Genomic DNA, 14,050 nt, shown 5'->3' with positions numbered 1-14,050 from the left:
GGAGATAAGGACACTTTGGGAAATCCAAGGGGCTAAGGCAGAACCTCTTGTCTGAAGAGGTTGTCCCACCACTGTGGTCAAGCTGAAGAAGGATTTTGGACCCAGAAGGATTTTTGGACCCAGCACAAAGGGAGGTTGTTGCCAGGTGGGGGTCGGTCTCTTCCCCCAGGTAACAGGATGAAAGGAAATGGCCTCAAATTGCACCAGAGGAGGTTTAGATGGGATATGAGGAAAAAGTTTCTTCACCAAAAGGGTTGTCAAGCAGTGGAACAGGCTACCCTGAGCAGGGGTGGAATCACCATCCCTGGAAGTGTTCAAAAAACACAAGGACGTGGCACTTCGGGCCATGGTTTGCTGGTGAACGCAGTGCTGGGTTAATGATGGACTTGATGACCTTGGAGGGCTTTTCCAGCCCTGATTCTGTGACTCAGTGACTCCACTGTGTGGCAGGGCCCCCTCTTTTGCCAAGGACAGAAGATCCCTGCCCTGGAACTCACCGCGCTCTCGATGCTCCGGGCCGTCTCCCCAAAGAGCTCCGACTTGGGGTCAGCCATCTCCGGGGTGTAGAACAGCTCCTGGCCTTCCACCTCCTCCAGGATGAGGACTCCTTGGAAGACTTTGGTAGCTGTGGCAGGGAGAGAACACAGGACAAACACCTTTAGTTTAGGTGGGCAGGGGGAGAGGTGTGACGCCGAGAGCCGCCAAGAGCATCCGAGTCCCTGGGGAAGGGGGATGGCAGTGTGTGGGTAGTGCCAGTGCTGGGGTTAGTCTGGATGGGTCTGGGAGAGCCATGGAGGATTAGTGTCACAGGGTGCTGGAGCAGATGGCAAAGACCAGGCTGGAGATGGCAGCTTTTACCATACAGGTTCCTCTGAGCTCCGGCCCGGAGAGCAGCCCCCCTGCACCGGCTGAGTGACAAGAGAGACACGTTAGCAGGACAGTCAGCATTCCAGGACCAGACACGGGCATGCACAGGGCACAGGAGGGAGAAACCTGGGCTCTGGACAAGGAGAAGACCTGTGCTGGGAGAAGGAAGGACGGAGCCTTCCAGGCCAGCCCTGCCGAACCCGAGCGAAACTGCAACAGGTCCCTTCCAGGGGGGCAGTGGGATGCAGAGGATGGAGAGATCCCACTGTGGGCAACCACACAGGAGGGTCCCTGCAGCTGTTAAGGGTTGAAAGGGGAATGGGGTGTCCAGAGGAAAAGGGGGTGTCCTGCTGGAAACCACAAGGGCACTTGGGAAGGACCTCAGTGAGGAAATATCTGGGACACGGCCCCAGAGCACCGATTTTCAGGGTAAGGAGGATGGACGTTTTCTGACGGAGCAGAGGTGGGGCTGTGCTTCCTCAACATGTGGAAAGGGACTGTGAGCAGGAAGAGAGATTTCAGCTGGATCAGGGGAGCAGAGCACACCCCTGGGAACCACTGTGACAGTCAAGCAGCTCAGAGACCCCAGGATGCCCAGCAGGGACCCTGGGGGTACAGTTGCCCTGCCCCAGCACCAAACTGGTCCTGGCCCCAGCTCCCTCTACAGCCACTAACACAGGGAATCCAAGCAGTTCCCTCCTCCACCCTAGTGCCAGTGGAGAGCTTGGCAGAAGCCTGGGCAAAGCACTGGTCAAATTTTTAAGGCTGTAGCAGTCAAGGAGGAAAGTGGTCACCTGAGGGAAGAGAACAGCACTGCTCTGGCTCCCCACGTGAACAGCAGTGCCCACCCGAGCACCAGGGCTGGCTGCTGGGGGCTGTGGCAGGTTGGCACCGTGCCTGCCAGCTGCTGTGGCTCAGCACATCCCCATGAACACCCCCTTCAAGGGACACGCCAGCCCCCGGACGGGGCACGGGACTGTCCTCGCTGCCAGCCGGGCAAGCACAGCGCCGTGCTGCCCTCCCTGCTGGGCATCTCCCCGTGGCACCCCACATCTCAGCCTGACTCCTGACCCCCCACAGGCACCCCCAGAGCCCAACCCCGGGACAAATTCACCTGGGCAGTTGCTGCCCTCGGCGTCGGCAGCCGCGGTCTTGCCGTCGGAGCAGCATCCCAGCGGGGCGTTGTAACACGTGGCCCTCTCCACGGCCGGGGTGGACGTCACCTGGCCTTCCTCCACCTCCTCTTCCCCTGCAGGGGCACCAAGAGGAGCGTTCACCAGCAGCAGTAAGACCTCCCCTCTGTGTCAGAGAACGGGGCTGAGCCACAGCTCACACACACAGGGTTGGGCCGGACCCACGAGCGGCCCCGGAGCGCCCACTCACCGGCAGAGCCCGCCCCGCTGGACTCCTGGTCCCCGCTGGCACCCAGCTCCTGGTCCCCACTGCCCTCAGCACTGCCCGACTCCCCGTAGGCAGGCTGGGGGGTGGCCAGGACCACCGGGGCGGTGGAGAGAGGCCGCACCGTGGTCTTGTGCCCGCCGTGGGTGGCCCAGGGCGTCGTGGCCGGCCTGGCCGTCGTGACGCGCCTCGTCGTGGGGTGACCCCGTTCCGTGGGCTTGGCTTCCAGCGGCGGGGAGCTGGTGGCCACTTCGGTGGGCTCTGGAGCCTGGGTGGTGAGGGGCGGGGGCGGGGGGAGGATGAGCCGGTCCAAGGGCAGCGTGGGCAGCGGCGTGGGAGGCGACGGGTGGCTCGTGTGGGTGATGGACTCTGGAAGGACCAGCAAACAGGGCGGGTAAGGAAGGGGACACCTTCCAGGAAAGGCTGGCAGCGGCACTGGGAAGCAGGTTGCAAACCAGTGACACTGCTTGGGAACCCTCAGGGCACCTGCCCTGGGCAGGAAATGTCAGGAAATGCCCTGGCACTGCAGAGGAAAGCAGCCAGACCTCAGGTCACAGGGTTGGCACTGCCCCAGCCCCCAGAGCAGCGGGCACTCACCGTGGCACTGCCCCACGTGCTTCACCGTGATGACCTGGCCCTGCCTGCAGGCGATGGTCCTCAGCTGGCACTGGTCCCCATAGGTGACACCGTCAGAGCCACACACCTGGGGGCAGAGAGGACACGTGAGCTGTGCCTCTGTCCTCCTCCAAGCAAAAGAAAGTCATCTCTAAATGCTGGGAGAATTCTGAGGCAGAGGGGACATGTGAGCTGCACCCCCTGTCCTTCTCCAAGCAAAATAAACCAGGCTCTAAAGGCTGGAAGGATTTTGAAGGAGTCCCTCTGAGGCACAGAGGGGATGGTCTGCACAGAGGGACCTGAGGTGGGCTGTGGGAGGTCAGAAGCAGAGCAAGCTCAGAGTTATCAGGTGAGGGACAGAGCATCCAGCTCTGCTGGGAGACATCTACCACTTGCACATCCCCCTTTTCCCACGCACCAAGGCAGGGACCAAACCCCCCCTCCTGCTTCTTGTGGGGGGAAGAGACACGAGACCCCTGCGCTGCTCGATGCAGATGAACCCCCACAGGTCCCTGCTCACCCCCTGAGCCCCCCCGGGCTGCCTGTGCCCCAAACCTTGGTCATGTTGGCCTCTGAGCACAGCGGGGACGGGCACTCGCAGTGGGCAAAGCCGTTGACCTCCACGCACGAGGCCCCGAACTCGCAGCTCATCTCCTCGCAGGATTTTGGGGCCGAAGGGTCTGGTGAGGTAGGAAGAAGAGGTGATCAGAGCAGACAGAAAGCAAAATCCCTCCCCTCCTGGCGCATCTTAGCTCTGCCAGGGACCCGTTTCTTGGTGCCCCTCACCTTTCTCGCAGCCAGTCATGCCCAGTTTGCTGCCGTTGGGGCACTGGTTGCACTTCATGCCAGTGATGCCAGTCTTGCAGGAGCACAGCCCCGTCATCTGCTCGCAGTCATCCCGCACTGACCCCACGGGGTCGCAGTTGCAGGCTGGGAGAGAAGGGCAAAACCACACTGTTGTGCTGGGGGGTTCATGGAGCCGACTGCAGCCTCACCCGGGTCCCTCTGGCACGGGGCACGTCACCCAGCTCTGCAGGACAGCTGCTGGAGGTGACTTACAACAGGACAAACAGTCACTGCTTGGCTTGTGATAGGACAAACAGCTGCTGGAGGTGACTTACAATGGGACAAACAGTCACTGCATGGCTTGTGATAGGACAAACAGCTGCTGGAGGTGACTTACAACGGGACAAACAGTCACTGCTTGGCTTGTGATAGGACAAACAGCTGCTGGAGGTGACTTACAACGGGACAAACAGTCACTGCTTGGCTTGTGATAGGACAAACAGCTGCTGGAGGTGACTTACAATGGGACAAACAGTCACTGCATGGCTTGTGATAGGACAAACAGCTGCTGGAGGACTTACAGTAGGACAGACAGCTGCTGAAGGTGACTACAATGGGACAGTGACTGGATGATTTACAATGGGACAAACAGCTGCGGGATGACTTAGAATGGGATCAACAGTCACTGGAGGTGACTTACAATGGGACCAACAGCCACTGGAGCTGACATACAACAGGACCAACAGCCAGTGGAGGACTTGCAATAGGACAAACAGCTGCTGAAGGTGACTACAATGGGACAGTGACTGGATGATTTACAATGGGACAAACAGGTTCTGGATGACTTGCAACGGCACCAACAGTCACTGGAGGTGCTGACAACGGGACCAACGCTGGAGCTCACGGTTTTAACATTAACACCCTGTCGCCCACCCCGAGCAGGCCATGGGGCCGTGCCCGTGGGAGCAGCAGGATGAGGGGTGCTGACGCCCCAGCCCTGCCCCGGGTGCTGCCCCAGCCCTGCCCCACTCACGGGTGCAGCCGCTCTTGCTGTCGGTGACGATGCCGCGGAAGTTCCAGAAGCCCGGCTCGCAGCGGTCGCACTTGAGCCCCCCCACTCCGGGCTTGCAGGAGCACTGCCCCGTGCCAGGGTCACAGGACCCCCCGTAGGAGCCGTAGGGGTTGCACTGGCACGTGCCTGTGGGCAGAGAGAGCCTCAGAGAGGGGCTGAGCCAGGGAGGAGCCCCCCAGCTCCAGCCAGGGTGGGCTCGTGCTGGGCAGGGGGAGGTTCCACCAGCTGCTCCTGCTCCGAGGGGGGAACTAAACCTCCAAGGGATCAGCCTGCTGTCATCAAGGACTCCTCTCTCATTACCATCAAAGGGGAAGGAAGCTATTAGAAGTTTATTATTAATTCATTAATTAGGAACTTGATGGAGGGGAGCGATCCAAAGATAGACAGAGAGACGCTTCTCCTCACCCACAGGGAGCAGGGGAAAAGAGACACGGGGAGAAAGGGAGACCTGGGGAGCAGCCAGGAGGGTGCCACGAGCACATCCCCACGCTGCCAGAGGCAGGGAAGTGGCACATCCACGGACAAACCTGCCCCAGGGGCTTCAAGCTGCTGGTTTAGTGGTAATTACCCCCTGACGAATGACTGCTGCCAGCACAGGGACACAGGTGGGACAGAAACCAGTGGGATACTGAACCCAGTGAAGTGGGAAGCTGTGCCCGTGGACTGGAGGGCAAGATTTCCACCAGACACACACAAGATCACCACTACCAGTGTGGTGCTAAAAATAAAATACTTGTGTCCTCTGTAGCATCACCCTGACTGTCTCCTCTGCCCAGCACACACCTCAGCCTGCAGCACTCCCCCTACTCCTGCCAGGACACCTCTGGACACTCAGTGCTGCTGCTTTTGAAATTATCCAGCACATTACACAGGACTCCCCCCTCATCAAACAGGCATTAGCCCAGCACAGGCACAGCACGAGCCGTGTCTCCACGGGGTGATGTGTTCCCTGCCAGGCAGCCACAGCCTCAGCTGTTAAAGGCTTTGCTAATGCCTTTCAAAATGCTCCTTCTGGCCCTGATAATTATTTAATAAATATTAATGAAAGGCTGGGCAGCTCAGCTTCCTGCACAGTGCAGTCACCCACCAGTCACTGCTCCTGGGGTGGCCTGTGGAAGGTCCCCAGGTGAACCTCCAAGCTCTGTTCCACCTCATCCTGCAGCTCAAGGACACGTGGAATATTCCTGTCACTCAGGCTGGTGAGTCCAGCAATGGGCTGAAGGCACCAATGGCACAGTCTTGGCCCCGGGGGCACTTTTGGGGGCATCCAGACAAGTTCTGAGCTCCCATCCTGCCTTCCTGCATTTCAAAGGGATTTAGGCCTGGAGGTTGTCTCAGAACTTTTTGGAAGGACCAAAAGCATCACCAGTAGATCCAGAAGGGGAAGAACACGTGCTGGGAGGTTGTAGCAAGGTGGGGGCTTGTTCCTTCTCCCACGTAACAAGTGACAGGACCAGAGGAAACGGCCTCAAGCTATGCCAGGGGAGGTTTAGGTGGGATACTGGGGAAAATTTCTTCCCTGAAAGGCTGGTCAGGCACTGGAAGAGGCTGACCAGGGAACCACCACCCCTGAAGGTGTTTAAAAAACACGTGGGTGTGGCACACCTGGGGACAAGGTTTAGTGGTGGACCTGGCAGTGCTGGGTCAAGGGTTGGACTCCAAGGTTTTAGAAGGCTTTTCCAACACAAAATCCACTCACTTGGACATCCTGCTGCTCCCACTCCGAGCGCCAGGGTCATGTTGTCTGGGCAGCAGCCGTAGATGGTCTGGCTGCAGTGCACAACCAGGAGGGGTGGTGGGGTTGTGGCAAGGGCTGCAGAGGAAGGCAGAGGGGTACAGGTTATTTTTGGCAGGCAGGACGCTGCTGGGATGCATGGCCAAGGTATGGATGGACCAGCAGGCAGCAATTCCTGCAAAACCACCTGGAGATTCTGGGAACAGGCCACGAGGAGAGGTCCTGCCCTTGGCCAAGGGAGAGCACAGGGCATGGAACAGGAATGATGCAGCGGGATCAGCAAACCCACAAGGACACAGCGGGCACTTCCTTGTTTTATCCACAGGGAAAGGGCACCAGGCTGGGCACCCCCCGGGCTTGTGCCAGCTTTGGTGGGGAGGAGGGGTGGCTGCCATCAGGGGACTCACCACGACAGGCTCCTTGGCCAGTGACATAGAGATCCTGGCGCTTCTCACACCGTGTCTTCTTCAGCTCACACTCGCTGGCGTAGGTGACACCATCGGAGCCACACACCTGCCAGGACAGGGAGGGGCAGCCGCTCAGGGCAGCCCCTGGCACGGGAAGGCAGGTTCCCTATCCCGTGGGATGCCCTCTCCTGGCCCAGGGAACCAAGGGAGGAGAAGAGGGGAGGGTGCCGGGGGGCTCACCGGGCTGCGGGGCACGGCCAGGCAGGTGAAGTCGCACACGCAGCGATCGTCCTCGGCGTCCTCGTCCCACCAGCCCCCGAACTGCCGGCACCGGTCCTGCTCACACTCGCTGCCATCCCCGGAGCCAGAGCCCCCCGAGCCACACTCTGCAAGGGAGGACCACCCTGGTGACACAGGGCTCAGCCCCAGCACGGGGGGAGAGCGGAGGGGATGGGGCCAAAGCCCCGTCCTGGCACCAGGATGTGCCCACATCTGCACACACCCACCCGAATCCAAGTAGATTCAACCTCCTCAGCACAAGCAACCCCAAAATCCCGGGCCAAATATATTTGGATGCTTATGCCCAGTTGTCAGGGAAGATCCCTCTCTCTTGGACAAAGCAGGTTCTCCCACCACTGACTGTGCTGAGCCAACACAATGAGAACTGCAAACCTGCTTTAGCCTGAGGTTTTCCTCCTCCAGCATCACTGCAGGAGCCAAACCAAGGCTCCTGCAGCTCCCTGCAGCTCAGCCAGCTGACAGCCATGCATGGGAGGGAGGGCTGCCACCAGCCTTGGTGACAATTTAACTCCATGCTTCGATCCCACTCCTTTTCCTGCTCTCCCAAACGTGCTGTGCACAGGGAGATTGCTGATGATGATATGGAGAGCAGAGCAGAGGAAGGGACGGGGTTTGGGTTTAGAAGTTCGGTTAGGGAGATATTTTAAGTACCTAAAGCCTGTCCCCAGCCTGGCTGCCTCTCTGTAAGATGCTCAGAGCTCCAGCAGCAACAGAGATGTTGCTGATTTCAAAGGCTTCTTAAAGGGGAAGGGCGGGTGGGGGGGAAGGGAAACCTGGCCCTTTTTATTGAGTGATCAAAGGCTGGGATTTGGCATTACACAGAGAATTATTTAAGCTCTTCTCCCAGAGGGACATCAACCTGAAATTCCCCAAGGAGGGCTGTGATCAAACACCATGTTATGTCTTCCTCTCTCCTTAAGCTCTGCCATGCACTGAAGTCCTTTCCAGCTCGACTACATGTGCAACGAGCCAGGGAATCTCAGCTCACCAGAGCGGGGAGGTTTAGGTGCCTCCCCAAATGAATGCAGCCAGCAATAACCCACAGCCTTCCCCAAACTGGGAAAACTCAGCAGGTTCTCAGCTTTTAGCCTGGCCAAGCAAGGTACAGCCAACCCCACAACCCTCCCTGGCACTCAGTCAACAGAACCACGGAATGGGTTGGGTTGGAACGGACCTTAAGGATCATCTTGTTCCAAGCCAGGATGCCATGGGATGTCACCCACTGGACCAGGTCACAGGCCAGGCCCTCAAGCAGCCCCAGAACAGAGGGAAGCAAAGCAGCAACTGCTCTCCCTGCCCCAGGAATGGTTTTGTTTCCCTGGATGAGACCCACCCAAGCGTGACATTAAAGCAGCGATAACTCCTTGCCCACCCAACTGGGCGGCATCACCTCCACATTGCTGGGTACAGGGGAAAGGGGGGTGGCAGCCGAGGTGCTGGGTGGCCAGGAGGCATTGCTGGCACACTGTGCTGGGCATTCTGGGGGTCTCCCAGGGCACCGTGCCCGAGCTCCACGCAGCGGGGCTCCCGCGGCAGCGGAACCCTCCGTCCCTCCCCCTTCTCTCCCCATTTCGTGCACCCCCACACCCTCACACCTACCATCCTCACAGGGCCCCGTCCTGGCCACCTCGATGCTCTTCTTCTGCTGGCAGGAGGCACGTCAGCTCGCACTGGTTGTCGTAGGTGAGCCCGTCGGTGCCGCACACCGGGGCCGGGGGCTGGCGCTCGCAGCGCGGGCACACGCACTGCCCACCCACACAGCGGCTGCCAAAGGAGCACACCGTGCTGCCACACGACTCTGGGGACACAGGGGGGAACACAGGCAGGCGTCACGGGGGCTCCCATGGCCGGCTGAGCAGCGTCACGCAGCTGGGGACCACTGATGTCATTGTTTGATTCGATCGGTGCAAAGGCTCTGCGACGGCCAGGTGCCCACCCTGAGCATGCCTGACCCCCCCCATCAGCACCCACGGGCACTGTGTGCCCACCCTGAGCATTCCTGACCCACCATCAGCACCCTTAGGTGCTGTGTGCCCACCCTGAGCATTCCTGACCCACCATCAGCACCCTTAGGTGCTGTGTGCCCACCCTGAGCATTCCTGACCCCCCCATCAGCACCCACGGGTGCTGTGTGCCCACCCTGAGCATTCCTGACCCACCATCAGCACCCTTAGGTGCTGTGTGCCCACCCTGAGCATTCCTGACCCCCCCATCAGCACCCACAGGCACTGTGTGCCCACCCTGAGCATTTCTGACCCCCCTATCAGCACCCACGGGTGCTGTGTGCCACCCTGAGCATTCCTGACCCCTCCATCAGCACCACGGGCGCTGTGTGCCCACCCTGAGCATTCCTGACCCCCCCTCAGCACCCTTTGGTGCTGTGTGCCCACCCTGAGCATTCCTGACCCCCCCATCAGCACCCACGGGTGCTGTGTGCCCACCCTGAGCATTCCTGACCCCCCCATCAGCACCCATGTGTGCTGTGTGCCCACCCTGAGCACTCCTGACCCCCCATCAGCACCCACGGGCGCTGTGTGCCCACCCTGAGCATTCCTGACCCCCCATCAGCACCCTTAGGTGCTGTGTGCCCACCCTGAGCATTCCTGACCCCCCCATCAGCACCCTTAGGTGCTGTGTGCCCACCCTGAGCATTCCTGACCCCCCCCATCAGCACCCACGGGTGTGGTGTCCAACAGTTCTTCCTTACATCACTAAGAAATCCCATTTACTCTCATGGTGTGTTCTGACTTCAGCCCACAGAGCACTGAGGGTCATCTGTCACACTCAGGCATTCTCTCCCGAATTCAGGGAGGATCTCCATGCACCAGCTCAATCCCTGGAACACCAGACCCAGCTGGACAGGTTTTATGAGCCTTGAATCATTGCTTTTACCCAAACAGCTTTTGCCGTAATGAAGAACCCAGCCAGGACTTTTAATTCATTAAGAAATTAGCACAGACATTTCCCTGGGCTGGGGAGTGGGGAGGAAACTCGGGAATAAAGAGGAATTAACCCCAGGGGACGGGGGCGGAGGGAAAGCCGTGTGTGATCAAACAGACCCTCAGTGCTTTCAGTACTGATGGTGGCCATTAACACGTTTTTAGCCCAATTTCTTTGCTCGGCCCGGTGGACACTAATCCAATTTCTCTACCAAGTAACGCGTGGGGAAAATACCACCCACGACGGGGAAACAACTAAACCAGCTGGGGATAAAATTCCTCCTAAGCCACATGGGAAGACCACGCCAGAAAAGGCGAAAAGCCTCGGGCAGGGCTGAGTCGGTGACCCGACCAGCCTCGGGTGGGCAGGGCCAGGGGGGCGAGCGGAGGGGATGGAGGGGACCTTGGCAGACTCACTGCAGTCTCCCTGGGCGGCCACCAGGATGTTGGTCTGCTGGGTGCAGGCTCGGACGTGCAGCTCGCACTCGCTGCCGTAGGTGCGGCCGTCGGAGCCGCACACGGGCTGGGCAGAGGGCACGCACTCGGTGGGGCACACGCAGCGCCCCGTCTCCGCCTCGCAGATGGCCCCGAACTGGCACTTCCCGCAGCGGTCTGTGCGGAGCAAAGGACAAAGCCAGGAGGTTAAAACAGCGCACGAGGCGGGGGGTGTTGGCTGAGCACAGAGCAGCGGCTGCACGGGTTGGAAGGGACCTTAAAGCCCGTCTCGTTCCAACCCCTGCCACGGGCAGGGACACCTTCCCCCACACCAGGTTGCTCCAACCTGGCCTTGGACACTTCCAGGGATGGATCTGGGAGCAACCTGGTCTTGGGGAGGTGTTCCATTCCCCCATGAGATGGGCTTTAAGGTCCTGTGCAACCCAGCCTTGGACGCTCCCAGGGATGGGGCAGCCACAGCTTCTCTGGGCAACCCGTGCCAGGGCCCCCCCACCCTCACAGGAAGAATTTCTCCCCTATCTCCCATCTAAACTTACTAAACGCAGATCTAAACCCACCCAATGCAGAAGTAAAACCTCCCTGCTCCCACCTTAACCCCTGCAGATGCCGCAGCTCTCCAGGACCAGCAGCCCCAGGGCAGAGTGGAAGGGAGGGAGTGAGGGCAGGGATGTGGGAGGGAAAGGCTGGGAGGCAGAAAGGCAATAACTACTCGTAAAAGCCATCAGGGCCAGGAGTAACGTGCTGAAATGTCACCGTGGCTGTGTGCTGGCAGGGCCAGAGAGGAGGTGGGAGAGTGTGGGGCTGAGAGTAATTATGGGGAGCAATAAATCAGCCCCAGCCCCGGGAGGAGCAGCGGAGCCTCCCTGGCAGCCCGGGGGAGAGAGCCAGCAGCATTCCCAGCAGCATTCCCACACGGCACAGCAGCAGGATGGGAAGAGGAGGCTGCCTGGGAAGGGGGATACCACAGTCCCCTCCTTTATCAGGGCACCAGCAGTGCTGGATGCAGGTGTAACATCACTTATCACGGTGCCACCTCCCCGGAGGGATCCCCAGCCTGCCACAGACACACAAGGCACACGAGGGCAGGCTGGGGGCAGAGAAGATGTTTATCATCCTGACAACTCCCTCTCCAAGCAGCTTTCACTCCTTGCAGGAGAGCCCAGACTCCAGCCAGCACCTCTCCTGACTCCCGGGTATTTACTAATTCACAGCTTCGTTTTCTCCTTCAGACAAACACCCTCTTTTTTTCCCCTCCCTGCCGGTCCATTTCAGGAGGAATTGGCTCCAAGGTGGTTTTCCCTTCTTTTCTTTCGCACAGCAGCTGCTGCCTGGCATGGGGGAGGAAGATGCACCAACCCCCTGCTCGGTTCGTGCTGTTGGCCAGGAGGTTTCTATCTATGGCACAAATCCTGCAGCCACACACGGGCTCTGCAGGTCAGGGGAGAGGATGCTCATGGCAACCAGCTCCTAAGAGCCAGCCTGAAGGTTTGGGACAGAAAACTGCATTTTGATATAACTGCAATGAGCCCAGGTCTACCTGAACAGATTCTGTCCCAGGAGAACAGTCAGCCCGAGCTGTGCCTGTCTGCAATCACTCTCTGACTGGCAAAGCTGGCAGAGAGAGTCAGCCTGCAGATGGAAGTGCCTGGAACAGGCTCCCCAGGGCAGTGGGCACAGCCCCAAGGCTGCCAGAGCCCCAGGAGTGTTTGGACAACACTCTCAGGGACAGGGTGGGATTGTTGGGGTGTCTGTGCAGGGCTAGGGGTTGGACTCTGATCCTCGTGGCTCCCTTCCCAATGGGGATATTCCATGATGCTGTGCTGTGTAAGGGTCTGAGTTGTATATACAGGGTGGGTTCTTATCGGGGAAGAGGATGAACCCTCCTTACTTCATCCTGTCCCTCTGACCCAGGCACCTTCTCACCTGGGTGAGGGGACAACCCACACCTGCCTCCCCCCAAGCTTTCCCCGCTGCCTCACAGCCCTTGGTGAGGAAGGCAGCGTTCAGGATGGACACCAGATTCTCTCCCACCACCTTCCTACTGAACCTGGAGACACACAGCCCAAAACCCCTCTCTCCCCGTGGGCAGGGCCACGTGTGGGCTTAAGTCACTGCCTACTCCCTGTAAGGAAAGAAAGGAAAGAGGAGAAGGAGGAGAAGGGAGGAGAAGGGAGGAGAAGGGAGGAGGAAGGAGGAGAAGGGAGGAGACGGGAGGAGAAGGGAGGAGAAGGGAGGAGAAGGGAGGAGAAGGGAGGAGAGGGAGGAGAAGGGAGGAGAAGGGAGGAGAAGGGAGGAGAAGGGAGGAGAAGGGAGGAGAAGGGAGGAGAAGGGAGGAGAAGGGAGGAGAAGGGAGGAGAAGGGAGGAGAAGGGAGGAGAAGGGAGGAGAAGAGGAGAGGAGAAGGAGGAGAAGGGAGGAGAAGGGAGGAGAAGGGGGCCCCCTGAGCTCGTTTCTTACCACAGGGCCCCTTATGCTTCACCCTGATGTCCCTCTTGAGGACACAGGCCATGGAGTCCAGCTCGCAGGGGTTGCCATAGGTGCGGTTGTCGGTGCCACACACGGGGTCGTAGCGGCCCTGGCACACCTGCTGGCACTCACACACGGGCTCCTGGTTCTTCACCACACACGTGGCCCCAAAGGTGCACTCCACGCTCAGGCAGGGGCTGGGCGTGCCCAGGTCTGCAGAGGGGACACAGGAAGGGCAGAGGGCTCAGCCAGCTGAGCTCCCCCCCTCAGCTCCCCCCCGGGCACTGAGCACAGCCAGGCATGCCAGCAGCCCCAGCCACAGCATCCCCCCACCTGCCTCTCCCCCAAAAGCCACAGAGCTCCTGGCCTTGGCCCCAGCCCAGCCCCTGCCCCCTCCATGCCACCCCGACATGCCCGGCTCAGCGTGGTCCCCATGCTTGGCAGAGGTTAGGGAGGGGAAGCAGGCACAAGATCTTCTCTCTGCATGCCACGAGCGGGACTCCTGCTTCATCTCCTCCACCCCATCAACGTCCCAGGGACGTTCTGCCCCTAAGAAGTGGGATCAGCAGCACTGGCAGAACCTTCAGTAGCCAAACAGCTCACACAGGGATAGCTCCCTCCACTGAGATCCACGTCCTCGGGGTGCCTGTCCCCTGAACAGCTCATCCTAAGCCCAGGAAGACCTGGCTGGAGAGGACACCTGCATTTGGCTCCACCACATCACCCATGTCTCTCCTCTCCCATCCCCTCCTCGTCCCTCCTCAGCCCAGGGAGCTGCCGTGGGGCAGGATGAGGAATGTCCTCCTTTCAGCCCAGTCCTTGGGCATGTGGCTTCACCAGAGCCCTGGGGCTCCCTGGGGATGGGCAAAGCCCCCTGGCACGGGCTGCAGGCTGGGAAGCAGCATTCCCTCTGCTCAGCCACGGCCAAGCAGGTGGCACCTTCCCTGTGGGGATGCTCAGGGGTGACAAGGTGAGCAGCCAGCACTGAGAGCAAAGAGCAAAGGCTGTGT

General features: G+C 59.8%; 1 protein-coding gene across 1 annotated transcript in view; it reads right to left on the bottom strand.

Moving 5' to 3' along the window:
- AGRN (agrin) overlaps nt 1-14,050 on the bottom strand; it is a 115,463-nt gene that overhangs the window by 22,462 nt on the left and 78,951 nt on the right. The window contains 14 exon segments of the mRNA XM_032708983.1: nt 498-625; nt 1,982-2,116; nt 2,251-2,634; nt 2,863-2,968; nt 3,436-3,560; nt 3,667-3,810; nt 4,700-4,864; nt 6,438-6,551; nt 6,881-6,986; nt 7,121-7,266; nt 8,780-8,841; nt 8,843-8,978; nt 10,537-10,731; nt 13,032-13,253. Of these exon segments, the coding sequence (XP_032564874.1) occupies nt 498-625; nt 1,982-2,116; nt 2,251-2,634; nt 2,863-2,968; nt 3,436-3,560; nt 3,667-3,810; nt 4,700-4,864; nt 6,438-6,551; nt 6,881-6,986; nt 7,121-7,266; nt 8,780-8,841; nt 8,843-8,978; nt 10,537-10,731; nt 13,032-13,253 (2,168 nt within the window).

Source organism: Chiroxiphia lanceolata, chromosome 22 (assembly GCF_009829145.1).
Source record: "Chiroxiphia lanceolata isolate bChiLan1 chromosome 22, bChiLan1.pri, whole genome shotgun sequence".
Classification (NCBI taxonomy): Eukaryota; Metazoa; Chordata; class Aves; order Passeriformes; family Pipridae; genus Chiroxiphia; species Chiroxiphia lanceolata.
This window is presented reverse-complemented; position numbering and strand designations above follow the sequence as displayed.